At 34.3% G+C, this 14,160-nt stretch overlaps 1 protein-coding gene across 1 annotated transcript; it reads right to left on the bottom strand.

Moving 5' to 3' along the window:
* Positions 1–2,166: 2,166 nt before the first annotated feature.
* LOC135833919 (protein takeout-like) lies at positions 2,167–6,745 on the bottom strand. The gene is made up of 6 exons (XM_065347747.1): positions 6,219–6,745; positions 5,152–5,244; positions 4,868–5,015; positions 4,659–4,792; positions 2,809–2,958; positions 2,167–2,720 (listed from the first exon to the last, which is right to left on the bottom strand). Exons 1-6 carry the CDS (start codon positions 6,307–6,309, stop codon positions 2,569–2,571), a joined length of 768 nt encoding a protein of 255 aa, XP_065203819.1. The 5' UTR covers positions 6,310–6,745; the 3' UTR covers positions 2,167–2,568.
* Positions 6,746–14,160: the final 7,415 nt, after the last annotated feature.

The following is a 14,160-nucleotide window of genomic DNA, read 5'->3' on the forward strand; positions in this document are numbered from 1 at the left end:
TAACTCGCCACACGTGATGAAAATTATTAATTCGTCCCTCTTGTAACTTTTTAATCATACTGCATTAAAAATTACAGAAAATTGATGAGATTTCGGTGAAATTTGCCAATAGGCTTAAATCATAGTGAAAAACCTGAAAAAAAATTAAATAAAATTACGAAAATACCTACAATTAAAATCATTGAAAATTACCAAACACTGATGAAATTTCACCAAAATTTACACGAAGTTATGGAAGTGCATAAATCATCGATAAAACATATTTCTTCAAATCACATAGAAACGTTTTAGAAAGTATTGAAATTATTTAAAACTACCAAAAAGTGGATAAAATGTTATCAAAATTTGACTAAATTAACATACATACATATTTTACTTGAAATTCAAGTTCAACAAACATAAACAGTACTCATTCAGAAATAATTAGTTGGTACATATTTTCAAAAATTTGCATTGGAACTGAACTTTAAATACTCGTACATATGTTCCTGTGCACGAGTCGTATAGGCAACTTATTCCTCATCATCCATAAAAAGTGCGTGCAGGAAATCTGAATTTTAGTTAGATGATGAAATAATTTTCAATTTCTTTGGATTAGCGTGAGAGAGAATACATAAAAAATTATTTAATAGGCAAAAAGGTAAAGACCATCTACTGTGATAGGGTTGGATATTGACTTTCTCTTTAGGAGACTCATTTTGACAGACGTGTCATGACACTTTTTCACAACTACCCCGAAAATTGACTCATTTTTATCCTCAAAATTTATCAGAAAGTGCTTCAAAAATGTTTTGAAGTTGGCAAGTTTTTTATTTTCAACCCATTTCGATAGATCGCTTGACATTTTTTTCAAAAATTGAAGAAATCACACCAAGCTTTGGGCTCAAAATTCTTTTAAAATGCTCAAAAGACATTTTCGTTGAAATTTTTGAATTTTTCGCAAAATTGTAGGCAACTCATTTTGATCGGTTGAATGATCACTTTTTCAGAAATCCAAAAAATCAAAACCCTGCAATTTTGTGCTCAAAATTTTTCAAAAATTCTCAAAAAACATATTCCTCAAGATGCTGTATAATATGGCTCATAAAATAAATAATAATAATTTTCTTTGAAATATTTAAATTTATTGTGAAACTTCGACCCATTTTGACGGTCCGGAAAGTAACTTTTTGAAAGTATTTACCTACTTGAGAGTAATTTTTTTTGACCAATCAACGTTTAAATGAAGAAAGTAAGATTAAATGTGCACAATCGACAATCGTCGAATGCTCGATGGCTCTCAATTTTCTACTTAAGTCTTTCAGACGATTGTAGCCTGGGACTTTGCCCACTGAGCTCGACCATTTTTTTTTAAAACAAATTTTTTTAGGTATAAATTTATTTTAATAGAATTTAGAGCTCCTTGTCGAATAGTCAGGGCCAAAGTCATCACAAGTGATGAAAAAGTTGCATCGTTGATAATTTAAGGAGTAAAAAGAGATGGAAGTCTCATACTCTGAACAACAAGTAATTGCCACAAAACAGTACGCTATATTTTTCTCAAAAATATCACACATGAGTGAAAATTTACTCAAACGTTTCTCAATCGATGTATTTTAAATATAATTTCAGTGTTTCCTCGATAATTATTTATTTATCACAACTTCAAAATTAACCTACATTTTTATCTGCCTACTTGAAAATACAATAGGTTACGATCTAATTATGTACGTGACGCTGAAAAAATCTGTACTTCCTGCTTCAGTTGAAATTAATGCATCTGCATCGTAGATGGAAACAGTTATTTTTCAGGAATCTATATTATTCAAAATGAATACCGGTGCATTTTTGTCTAATGATCACCAGTCTAACCTTGTCTGCAGGAGATCGAATGGTGTCATTAACAACATAGTTATTGGGTTATTTACGTAACCGCGTCAACCAGCCGGAATGTTAATTTTTTAAACGCCATCTATTATACCTACGAGTATTTGTGAAATACACTAAATGCTTTCTTTTGAATCTGAGATTTATTTCTTCTTCGCATCATGACGAAAGTACCTACCTATTAAAAAAACAAAGCTCACAATGAAATACCTGTCGGTTTATATGTAAGTATGTAGACTGAAGTTTCATTCCACCAAATCTTTACAGACGATTTGCTCGTTGAAAATAAAATATTCCGAATTAAACGTAAAAATACATTTATTATAAATGAAATATTAAGTTACTCGTACATTTTGCAATATTTACAACATGTTTTCAACTTTCGTTAAACCGGAATTCGTTCCCGTAAGTTTTATCTATCACAGATGGTTAGCATTTTAAAGTATGAAAATAAATCTTTTGCACACGAAAAAAAAAGCTCACGTAAGTTGTCATCGGAAATAATAAAAAAATCCAAGTACTTCACACCACTTTAAATGCCTAATACGAGCTTATTAAACTGATATTTCCGTTTATTTTAAGCTATGAATAATTTTTTCTTATAAAGTTCTTATTTTTTATACATCGGTGTGATTTTTTTCATGTGTAGTCGTTTCACTCGTCACACAGAGTGCAGCATTTTCAATATATACAACTTCAAAATCATTTTGGCGTCAGTTTATCCCACGGTGTGGCTTTGAAAGCTTTATTGCATATGTCATCTAAAAGCGTACTGGTTACTTCTTCGATAGCAGGCATGACTTCGTCGATAATATCTTTAGAATTCTGATTTAGGAACTCGTTCGTAGCACGACCTATACAACAAATCGAAAAAATGTATTAATCGATTGATTAGAATTTTTTCCAAATAGACAGAAGGAAGAAATTAATACAATTACTTACTTAGGGTAGGATCACCATTGAATAAGTTTCCGAAATGCGCGAATGCACCTTTCACCGTTAATTTGACAGCTGTGTCTTTAACTTCGACGTATTCTAAACCTTTCCTCTTGAATAGTTTACCTTTCATATGTGCATCGGCTTTCACGTCAGCTGAAATTTAAATTTATAAATTAATTTCAAGTTCAAGGTTAACCGATCATGCATGGGTAGTGGGTACCTATTACAAAATCATCTGCCGGCCGTCATCGGCGCCATTTCAATATCCCGGATATTAATAGGAAATTCGCCAATTTCCTTTAATCATTTAAACCAACAGATTTACCTACCACATTATTCGGGGAGGTAATATCGCATTAACGATAGCATTAGATTAAATAAACAAAAAGAAAAAAACCAGAATACAAGGTCACCTTCGATCATAAATTACCAAATTTATAAATACACGCGAGAAGATTTAAGTAGGTGGGTACCTACATACAAAATGTCCTTTTTGTAAGAAGTTTTTTTTTTACATTTTTTCATTTCGAATTTTTCCACTCCCCCCCCCCCTCCTCTGTTTCCAATTTCAATCGAGGGTTCCTTAGAAAGTGATTTTCGGTAAGAATGCAGGCGTAGCAATTAACCCGCATAGCGCACAAAATGTCTGAGTATTTTATCCTCCAAAGTTATTAATTAACGAGTTATTAGGTGCAATTTATTAAAGAATTCGGTTTCGTGTAAGATATCATCGATGATCCGGTTTTGTTTGCATTTTTACGCCATATAGCTTAGATTATGATTTTGTTTTGGTATAAATGTGGTAATTTTTGCGGTTAGCTGGTATTGTTTGTCCTTAAAATATGCCACTGTGTTGATGAGAATCGGAAAAATTATTATCCATTAGTATTTTGCTGATCATTAGGCCTATTAATATGCGATGTGAGTCACCTACACAAGCTATAGGTATCTATCTATTGAAGTTTAGATTATATCCACGTATCGTGGACATAGTTTTATTGTCGTTTTATTTTAATCAATATACGAGAATTTTTTACGATCAATTTTCATCTGAGGTACCAACGAGTGTGAATTTGGTGGAAAAGTTTTGCCTTTTAGAAACTAGCGTTAGGTACTCGTAATTTCAAACGAATTATTTCAAAGTGTAACAGAAAATAATATTTTATAATTTACTTAATTTTAAAAAAATATATAATTTCATTTTCTAATCAATATTTCATAATTTTTGAAAACGAAACGATCATTAAATTTTGGCAAGAAATCAATCCTCGCTCATTTTTTAAATATTGAGTTACATATGTAAGCACATTATGGAAAAAAATAAAAGAGTTATAGGTATGTACTCGTTCTTTACTCTTCAGAATGAAAAATTACTCGTAGGTAGCTAGGTACGAAGCTATTTCAGTATTTTTGTTTTCAGCTGTTATCTAGTTTCTGAAGATTCTTACAAATTATCTAACTCTATCAAAAAATAACGAAACTGTTTTAAAAATAGTTTTTTTTCCAATGTCCTCCAAAACCTTCTTCTACATCCTATTTAGTAATTTTGATATTTTGTTTTGCTCTTTGCTAATCTTTGAGGAACTTTTAGAAAACAGTTACCATAATAGGGAAGCTTTTGAAGAGAAATTTGAAGCATCGAGAGAATGTTCAAACGTTGATCAAATTTCACCAAACTGCAGGAAGGTGAATAAGAATAAAGAGAATGCGGAGGAAAAAATTTTGAATTCATCATTTTTTAATTTTTTTCTCAAACTCCCAAATCGAGCTAGAAAAATTTTGTGGCTGATCACTTGGCCAGAGAGATTTTCTCAAGGGAACTGAAACTTAATAAGAAGTAAATTCATTCTTACTCAAATTAGCAGTAAATGGCCCAGTTCCTTGAATCGGTACAACTAACGCTCTGCCTTTGATATCGTAATCTGATTCCAGGTATAGAACTGGGAAAGTGATTTTGGCATCCAATTTCTTGGTTTCCATGTTAATACTGAGAACAAAACTCAATTACATCCAATTTCCTAATCTATAAATCCATATTCGAATATTTGAAAAATAATCTTACAATAAATCGTCGATCCTGTAACTGCTGAGACCGTGAATTTTCAAATTCGTCAACGTTGCTTTATAATTAATAGCTTGGGTTCCTTGTTCTAGACTAATTTTTGGAATGATCAACGGTTCGATGGCGGGTATATTCAGCTCGGGCACACCTGTAGCAACAAAATTAGTAATCGCAACATTACGAATGTAAGAATTTATCAACGACGTTTAGAGAATTACCATATACGGTTGTCTAGGTCTAGGTATGCATATTGCAATGTTACAACGAAAACGAAGAATACTTGCCTTTGGCTAGGTATACTCCCGCCGCTGAGGCTTCATTTTTCACGCATTCATTAAACTGTGGGTCAGATTGTTTACACGTCGATAAGTAGGTACCTGAAATGTCGAAATACAAATGTTAGATTTTACCTAGATAGGTATGTAGCTATGTACGTTTGATATTTAACTGTATTCGCTTTAAACCGGCGTGTTTCATTGAACTTTTTTTTTTCTACATTCGACGAGAGGAAAATTGCTTATTTTTTATACGTATATTATCGAATGCACGATGCACGTCATTTAACCGCATCATCGTGACAGGTCTACCTAACTATTACAGGCATCTAAACACCAGTCGAGCTTTCGTAACTTCAACTAAGATAGCGAGAGGTGCTTTTTTGCAGCGGTAGGTACAACTCATTCGAGAAGAAAATATTCCTGAAATGAGGTTGAAAAAACACGAAGCGAATAGTAGGGAAGAAGATAGCGAGAGCACCACTTACTTCGGTACTATTTTGATTACCACTTTCGTCATTTTTCTTCTCTTCCTTCTTTTTTTAAAATTTATATTCAGCACGTGTAACTTGGCATTTTTGCAAAGGAAAGGGAAAAAACCAAACCACAATTTCGTTCCAAAGTATGTATTCAAGATGAAGGTCACTTTGGACCAAATATTTATTGGACTGTTTTTTGAACAGTGCATACTTCCGCAAACTACTATATTTCAATTTCCCCTCCCACCCTCTCTTCACATCCATCTTTCAAACCAAGCATTTGGGAAATGCAAAATTTTGTGGATTTTTTGGGTACCTCAAAAAGAAAGAGCCAAAATTTATCAATAGGTAAATAATTGGCCTGCTTAAATAAATCGATGAAATATTGTAAAATTTACACAAAATGATTGGAAATTTGGATGAGCACACGGAAGTTAGCAAAAACGATTTAAAAAATCTGATAGGTAGGTAAATGAACAAAATAGAATAAATAGGTATACCTAAGATGAATCACTCGAATAAAAAACCAAAAAGAAATAAATAAATAAATAAAGTAAAAATAAAATAAAATATTGACTACTAGTAGGTAAAACTCACGTGATTTCGCAAGACCGGCATTAATCGATGAAAAAAGGCACACAACGATAAAAAATATCGATCTTTGGGCATTAATCGAATAAGAATACATATTGGGCGAGTTTACCCAAAAAGTGCACAACTATGCAATATTATCACAAAATTACGAAAATTTAAAATGAAAAAAAATGATAAAATACTTTCACTCTCGAAGTTCGATTTGTATAATATTATTGCCTAACATTCGCGAAGATATCGATATAGCCAGAAGACAACATGTGTATGCATATGTTAGGTTTGCTAGACCGAGAAGAGGAATGATGGTGGTAAGGTTGTGATGTGTTGTCTGTTGCTGTTGTGTATGGTAGGTATAGGTATGTAGGTACCGAAGACGGCGGCGGCGATGGCGAAGAATAACTGATCGCACAACCCTGACAGTTGATGTATCCGAAGAAAGATGCTACTGAACCTGTCTCACTTACGAACGAAACGTTTATTCGCGGATTCGATATCACTCTTTAGGTTCTGAATATAAACACCAATCTTATCCCACCTTTGCTCAACATCTAGTTATCATCATTGTCGTCACCGGCGCTCTCTGCCCGTTTGTCGATTCTGCAATCGCAGGCAAGGTAAACTCGCGGCTTGGTTCACATTTTTCAATAGTTGCAAGTTAAGTTACAAAACTATCATCTAATCTCGAGTAGATACACAACCAAACCTAACCTACGTATGTATATGCAGTGTATCCAGCCAGATTCTATTAGCTTAACTATTCATCGATGGCTCGTGCTCGGCTTAGCTCGTAGAATTCTTTTCCATGTTTTTTTTTTTTTTTTTTTTTTTATAATTTCCTTGATGCAAACTATTTTCAACATATTTCAACGTGCTCTTTCGTTCTTGTTTTAGGAATAGGTGACCTATTCATCATTATTATCCTAATACCATTCATTATATCCGAGTTATTTCATCAGAAGACGAAGTACCACTGCGCCCTGTCGTATTTCATTTCCATAAAATTCACTTTCAACTCCCTTTCCTTCCACCCAATTTATTTGCATTTTTTCTTTTTCATCCTCGAAAGATATTTCAATTGGCCAGGAAACAGGAAAAGGAAAGAGCGAATGCAACGTATCAAAGTTGATGTTTTCACTTTAGATTCCGTTGACCTTCCAAATTTTAGTCTTTTTGTGATTTTGAGGCACCAAATTTCATTTTTGGTGCGAAATGCTCATTTTCTTCTCATTTCCATAGCACAATTTTCTCGACTCACCTACGACAAAAAATGATTAGGTGTGAGGGGATGATGGTCCGAAATTGATTGCAAAATTATTTTCAAAATGTAACTCGATTTTAAAAGCTTTTCAAAGCTTTCTCATTCGGAATAAAAACGTAAAAAAATTCTTATCACAATATAACAGTAAAACGACCGGAGAATTAGACTATCTCAGTCTTACATAAGGATTGGTTCTTTAGGTATTTTATTATAAACCTAGGGCGTCGCTATGTAGCACATACTTAGCTCATGCAGCATTAAATTGCACCGGTGATACGGTTGTCGATTTTTATATGGGTACCCTACTTTCATGGCGACTTCTCACGAGAGCTAGGTATATGAAACTGTGCGTTGATTTTTGATTTTACAAATTTGAAAGGAAACGTTCTACGAAATTTTTGATGATGGCCAGTTTTTAATACAAAGTACCTACGTACTCGTATACCTAGGGGAGAGGGAGGATGTTTTGGACAGTTGCTGGTTTGAGGAGTTGGTTTGCTTTTTTTTGACGGGGTTTTCACTATTATGTGGCAATGTCGTACCACAACAAACTGATATTTGACAACATTAACCGGATACCAAATCGTGAGATAGAATTATTTCAGCTTTTGTTTTGAAGTGCTGTTTTTGGAAAAAATTTTCGTCTCACATTTTTAGCTCCTGGGAAATAACCGTCAGGAATTTCGTCAAGAGCCCAAGTAAAATGAAATCTCTGATTCCTTCTCGTCAATAATCACTAATCACCTTTTCGTGAAAAGCTGATACTTTTTTACCACAGCCAGTCGAAGTAGAAATGGCATAGTGGGGATGTTTATTTGGACACTGCCATAAATTCGTGTTAATTTGATATGTTATAGGTGTAAGAATGCCTCAGTTTTATCCGAGAAATCCAGAAAAGACTTTTAATAAGTCTGGAATGATAAATTCTAATCAAGAACGTTTGAAGTTGCCTCCTGAAAATATGTCGATTCGAGCAGGCCAGCACTGGCTGAAAAATAAGTATGGCATAAAAAAGTCGACTCTTCAATATTGCTTTACTAATATTAAAAACAATCCGAGTCAACTGAAATTGTGGACAGATACTGACAATTGATTCCTAATTGATTGAAATTTGCGATTTCCAAAAATAAGCCTTCAAAAAAACGTAATTGCATCCACCCAAAATGGTGTTTTTTTTCAAAGTCCAATGGTTTGTTCAATTTGCAACTTAAAAATTTTTCGAGTACGTCAAAATGTGCCTGGCGCATTGAGATCCTCTTTCAAATGAGACCAACCCCACCTTTCTAGGTGTTTCCTATCGCTCGCAATTTCAAATCAAAGAAAAGTGTCCAAAACATCCTCCCTCTCCCCTACTTTTGTATCAATTTTGATAGAGAAAACATCGAGGGAAAAAATGTTCACTAGTGAACACCTTGAAAGTTCCTCCTCTGATTTGAACTGGATCACAATTTTTAGGAAAATCATGAAACTCATAATTGAGAATTTTTGGCAATTTGTGTTTTTTTAATGTTTTTTTTTTTTTTTTTTTTTTTTTTTTTTTATCTCTTACGAAAGAACATGTCCTAAAACCTTTGTAACTAAAATTTCGGATGAATTGACTTCTACCTGCGCGCCCTTATTAAAGAAATAAAAACTTCAGTTTTTGAAGCGTTTTTGGAAATTTTCATTGATTTTCGTGTTTTTTTATTCATAAACATGATTTATTTTTAACAATGCAAATTTTCTGAATTTTCCTAAAATACGGAGATTTTATCAGTTTTTAAGTAACGTTTTGTGTTTTCTAATGCTTTCGTATAATTGTATTTAGAAGAGGTCTCAGTGACATTTTTGTTACATTTTAATACTGAAATTCCGTCATTTTTTTTTTTGTGTTTTTAGTAAGTACCTAGTACCTACTTGAAGTAGGTATTCATGTTTTAATTAAAGCCACTTTAACTAACTTTTCTATATATTTTTTGCAATATTTTTGTCCAAATTTGATCATTTTTGGATTCAATTTTGACCTAATCAGAATTCAGATCATGACGTAGGGAATTCTCGAATTCTTTCAATTATTTAAAATTCACTGTAAATCGAGATAAAAGGAACTTGAGCATTCAAAATTTTGGTGACAATGAATTTAGAAAATGCTTTTCCGATCCAGTTTAGTGTCGTTGAAATCGGAAGGTGGCGCATTTACTTTCTTAAAAAATTTCAAGTCAATCGGTTGAAAACAGACTGAAAAATATAGTTGTTTTTTTTTTTTGATTTTATAGTATAGTTAATTGAGTAAGTAGGTGGGTAATTCTCAAAAAAAAGTTTAAATTTCAGTACTAAAATTTTTCGAAAATGAAAACCTTTTTTTGAATTTTTTTCAAAAGGGACTTGATTCTAAGCATACCCAGGACCCCAAAAATGACTTCAGGCCCAAGTCATCTTCAATAGGGGCGGGGAAGGGGCCTTAAAAAAATTGGTGCCAAATGTTGAAAAAAAGGCTGTTCACTACTTTTGGGTAGGTATAGGTATAACTGTAGCAGTTATTAGTACCCTTTAGCTCACAAAAAGTTCATCAAGTAGGTACCAGGTTCATTTTAATGGGAGTATTCAAACATGATAAGGTAGGTACTTTCCTTCGCCGTGGACAAAAAAATCACGATAGCCACGACGAAATACCAAACTGTACTATCCACGACGTAAGAAAAAAAGAACTAAAATTTGTTTTACTGGTAATAGAATCAATAATTTTTCAATTTTCAAAGTTGTGGTCATCAAGTACTTACTATTTGAATATTTTCTTTTTTTTTCAAGAAAAAAAATGTCTCTTTTAAACGTGAGAATGATAAGCCACGGCGATGGATCCGAAAAAAGGAAATCAGTACAATTTTCACAGATTACAATTTGCAGACTGGTTAACTGTATTTGCTTGATGGATTTGAAATAGGCGCAGCACTACTATCACTAAAACGATACGGTGTACCCATTTCACCTCTAAAAAAATCGAATAGGAGAGCCAGAAAAAAATTAACAAAAATTGGCCAGGGCGATGGACCAAAAACTGGTTACATCACTTTATGACCTCGGTTTCAGGGTATAAGTATCATTCCAAAAATTTATATTCAGTTCTGTCATTTACTCTCATATCATATAATAATATGTACCTTTTTTTTTTTCAAAAAAAGTGATAGTGTAATTCATTTTTGAAGATGACGTTGAAAAATTTAAGTGGTTACAGGCCACGACGATGGAGTTTTCAGGGTTTGGGGGGACTTGACCCATAGTGGAGGGGGATTGGGGGCCGTTAAACTATATGCATATGATGCCCGAGTTGGTATCTACACAATACCACTGAAAAAAATTTCAATTGTCAATAGTATTCAAGTAAACCACCGGTTACATGATTTTTAAACTTTTTTTGAGAATTACCCAGATACTTGTGATTCGAATTCGATTCGAGTCAAGTCACGCTTTTTTCTTGCTCGCAGGTTCTCACGGTGAAGTGAGATTTTTTTATTTTTAGTTCATTCGATGAAAAACTCGGCTCAAGTAGGCACTTACTTTCCTTGAAATGTACGTAGATCTAGCAATTTCACGTTCAGATCTTTGATCAAGCGAAGAAAAACAACTCGAATGGCATATTTGGCGTTTAATGACATCACAGCAAGCCTGGGGTACCTCTACCTACACAGTACGCACTGCACAGGCACAGATAGACAGCATGGCGCTGGCAATGAGTCTGGAATATTTTATCAAATTAATTACATATTATCGCGAAAACCGCTTTAATTATTTGAAAAATTGATTTCAGTTACAATTGAAAAGACGGCGATAATTTTTACCGAGCCTGCTGTCATTTCATTAGCAATATTATTACGCGCGAGATACCCCTGCCCATTCGGTAAACAATAAAATGATAATTACGGCGAGGACGAGGTGCGGGTGTGGGACGTCGGATTTTTCGGAATATTACCGGCGCGACGACGAAGAAACGAGAATCGCGAGCTTGAAATTTGGTAACAAAACGTCGTCGTCGTCGACGACGGTTTTGATTTACGTTCCGACCTTGCGGGTCATTACCGACCGATTGCACGTGTATAATGCAACACCAGCATCGGGTCTCTTTGTTTGCATTATTGTACCTTATGGTAAAATGATCGCGACCATAGTCCATTATATGCATCTTTGCAGACATATAAGTACTCGTACGTACCTATAATGGTTGTTGTGCTGTGGTAACTAGACTTTAGGATGTGCATAGGTAGGTAAGTATGGTTATTAACTGGTTACCAAAATGATGAAGATGTACCATACCTATCTGGATAGGTAATTAAGTACTGAAGATTAGCCATTTAGGGTGGTAATGTAAGGAATGTCTCAGAACAAAGACGTTTCTAGTCGGAGCCATAGACGAAGGCGATAAGTGTGAATTTTCCCTCTAGATTCATGCTACGTAGAGGTACTCGTACTTACAAAATGAATGCAACTTCTCGTATGATTCAACTTGGTAAAAAGTAAGAGTACAAGCAGTCGGAAAAAGTACTCGTGCCTTCGATACGGTTTCAGTATAATGGCATCGTGTTCATTTTGTACTTGATAGGCTACAGAGCTACCTAATCCTACAGAATCATCAGCCATTCGCGTATAATTATAACCAGTCGATGGTAAATACTCGTATTCAAGTTTACGCATTCAACAGTCAACATTCCCGAATGGTTGATCAGTCTTAAAGGCGAACCGATACCGAACTAGCAGAAAATTACATAGATATAGCCTATAGCGTTTCGTAACCTTTGGAATGATAGGTAGGACGAAGACGGCGGCGGCAACTCGTTGAATACGAGAATACCTATGTACGAGTACGTTTATAGGTAGGCAATAGGCACTATAGCACTATTGGTGTACGTAAAAACCACACTCCGGGTCTCGCTCATGCTTCCTTGTTTCCAGATTTACTTACTCGTCGTTTGAATATTATGTATTTCCTTCCCGGACTACTCATCAAACAATCAACAACACTGACCATTACCGAGACCGAGACGACCTTGACTAACGTCAGCGTGTTCCAGTTAAATCGTTTCCATTCCACCGAAACGAAGATGGCAAGATGCATTTTTTTTTTAGCAGATACCGGAATGACTATTTCTGACCAACTTTTATACTCCTGCTAGAGGTTGCACATTGACTCGAAAATACTAATAGTTGCGAGTATAGGGTAGACTTCCGGAGGGAAAATGCAAGTTTTCAGTAAACTTTCGCCAAAATTCAATTTGTGAAAAATTTCCACTCTGATCTGATAGGTTCGTGATGTCAAACTTGAATGTGATCGGATTCGATATTCAATTGTAGAAGTTTGTTTCTAGGGGAGAAAATAATCGAGGAAAAATGATCGGATCTGATTATAATTTATAACTGGCCAGATAATGTCTGACCCAATTAGATCTCCCATTATTGTGTTTGATCAGTTCTTATCAGATCTAATTGGACCTGACCACTGATCAATCCTACGGTATGTCAAATTTGTAACACTTTCATGAAGCATACATACAGGGTGTCCTGCCACAGGAAAAAAAATATCTCACCAGTAAGATTACCTAGCAAACCATGCCAAGCACCCGTATGCATGTTTACCAAGCCTACGATTTGAAGGGGTTGAATTCTGCGAGCTGTTTCTAGGATAAAATCCTCCAATTTTGGTCGACATTTTTTTGTGGATACTAAAATTAGGAAAAAGAAGAAAAATCATTACGTGTCGCTGGCCTCTTAAGAGTGATTGAGAATAGTTTCAAAAATTTCAAAACTTCGAAGTTGAGATTTTTTGAAAGCTCCATTTTCAAAATCTTGTCAAATTTTGGTACCATAATTTAAAAATTTGGAAAAATCAAAAAATCCAGGAAATATAGATTTTTATAATTTTTATGTAAGTATGAACTTTTCGTGAAATCGTGATGGGGCTCGCGAAATCAGAAAGAGGAATAAAAAGTTCCAAACGTTTGAAAAGCAGCTTCCTGATCTAACCTGAATATGGGAAAATTCCATTTCAGAGATTCAACTCGAGTCCAAACAAATGGCAATAGGTAGTTGAACAAACAATCAATCTGCCTACTCTGGTCAAGCACACATCTTGGGTAATTTCCATCGTCGCATTTCACGAATAGTAGGTGCTGAGTAGGTATACGAGTACATAATATAATATACCTACTTGAAAACGACAAAGTCATGATCGCGATGACTTGTTTGTTTGTTCATCCGTCGACATTTATCGACTAGGTATTTTAAAACTGAAAACTACGCTTTGTAAAATGTTTTTAAAAAATCAAGGATAATTTCAAGGCCACGAGTGACAATTGACAAAAAAAATCCATTTCTCCGACTACATTGTTGGCACCGATCATAAAACATATTCAACATATTTGAATAACCGACTTAAAAATATCAGTCAGTGTGAAGAATTTAAGACAGCTGACGCAGAAGTAAGCTTTAGAGTAAGTAGTTAAGATTATTGTAAAACAACTTTTTTTTTTTTTTTGCAAAAATTTTTACTTATTTTTAATTGCCCCTATATTGGCAAAATACTCTGTACTTTCGTTGTAGAGACGACTACTTCCAACCAATCGAGTAAAAATAAGGAAAACCTGCCCATTCAAATTGTCTTCCGACCTTTGCTAAATTCTTACCTTGATATTGATTTCAACTCGACAGAAAAATCACGTG

The sequence above is a fragment of the Planococcus citri genome, chromosome 2 (genome assembly GCF_950023065.1).
Source record: "Planococcus citri chromosome 2, ihPlaCitr1.1, whole genome shotgun sequence".
Taxonomy (NCBI): domain Eukaryota; kingdom Metazoa; phylum Arthropoda; class Insecta; order Hemiptera; family Pseudococcidae; genus Planococcus; species Planococcus citri.

Coding starts and splice junctions, on each gene's coding strand:
- LOC135833919 (XM_065347747.1), bottom strand. CDS start 6,309: ATGTATTCTTATTCGATTAATGCCCAAAGATCGATATTTTTTATCGTT. Junction 5,016..5,151: donor GGGAGTATACCTAGCCAAAG/GCAAGTATTCTT, acceptor TTGTTGCTACAG/GTGTGCCCGAGCTGAATATA. Junction 2,959..4,658: donor GCCATTTACTGCTAATTTGA/GTAAGAATGAAT, acceptor TTTAAATTTCAG/CTGACGTGAAAGCCGATGCA.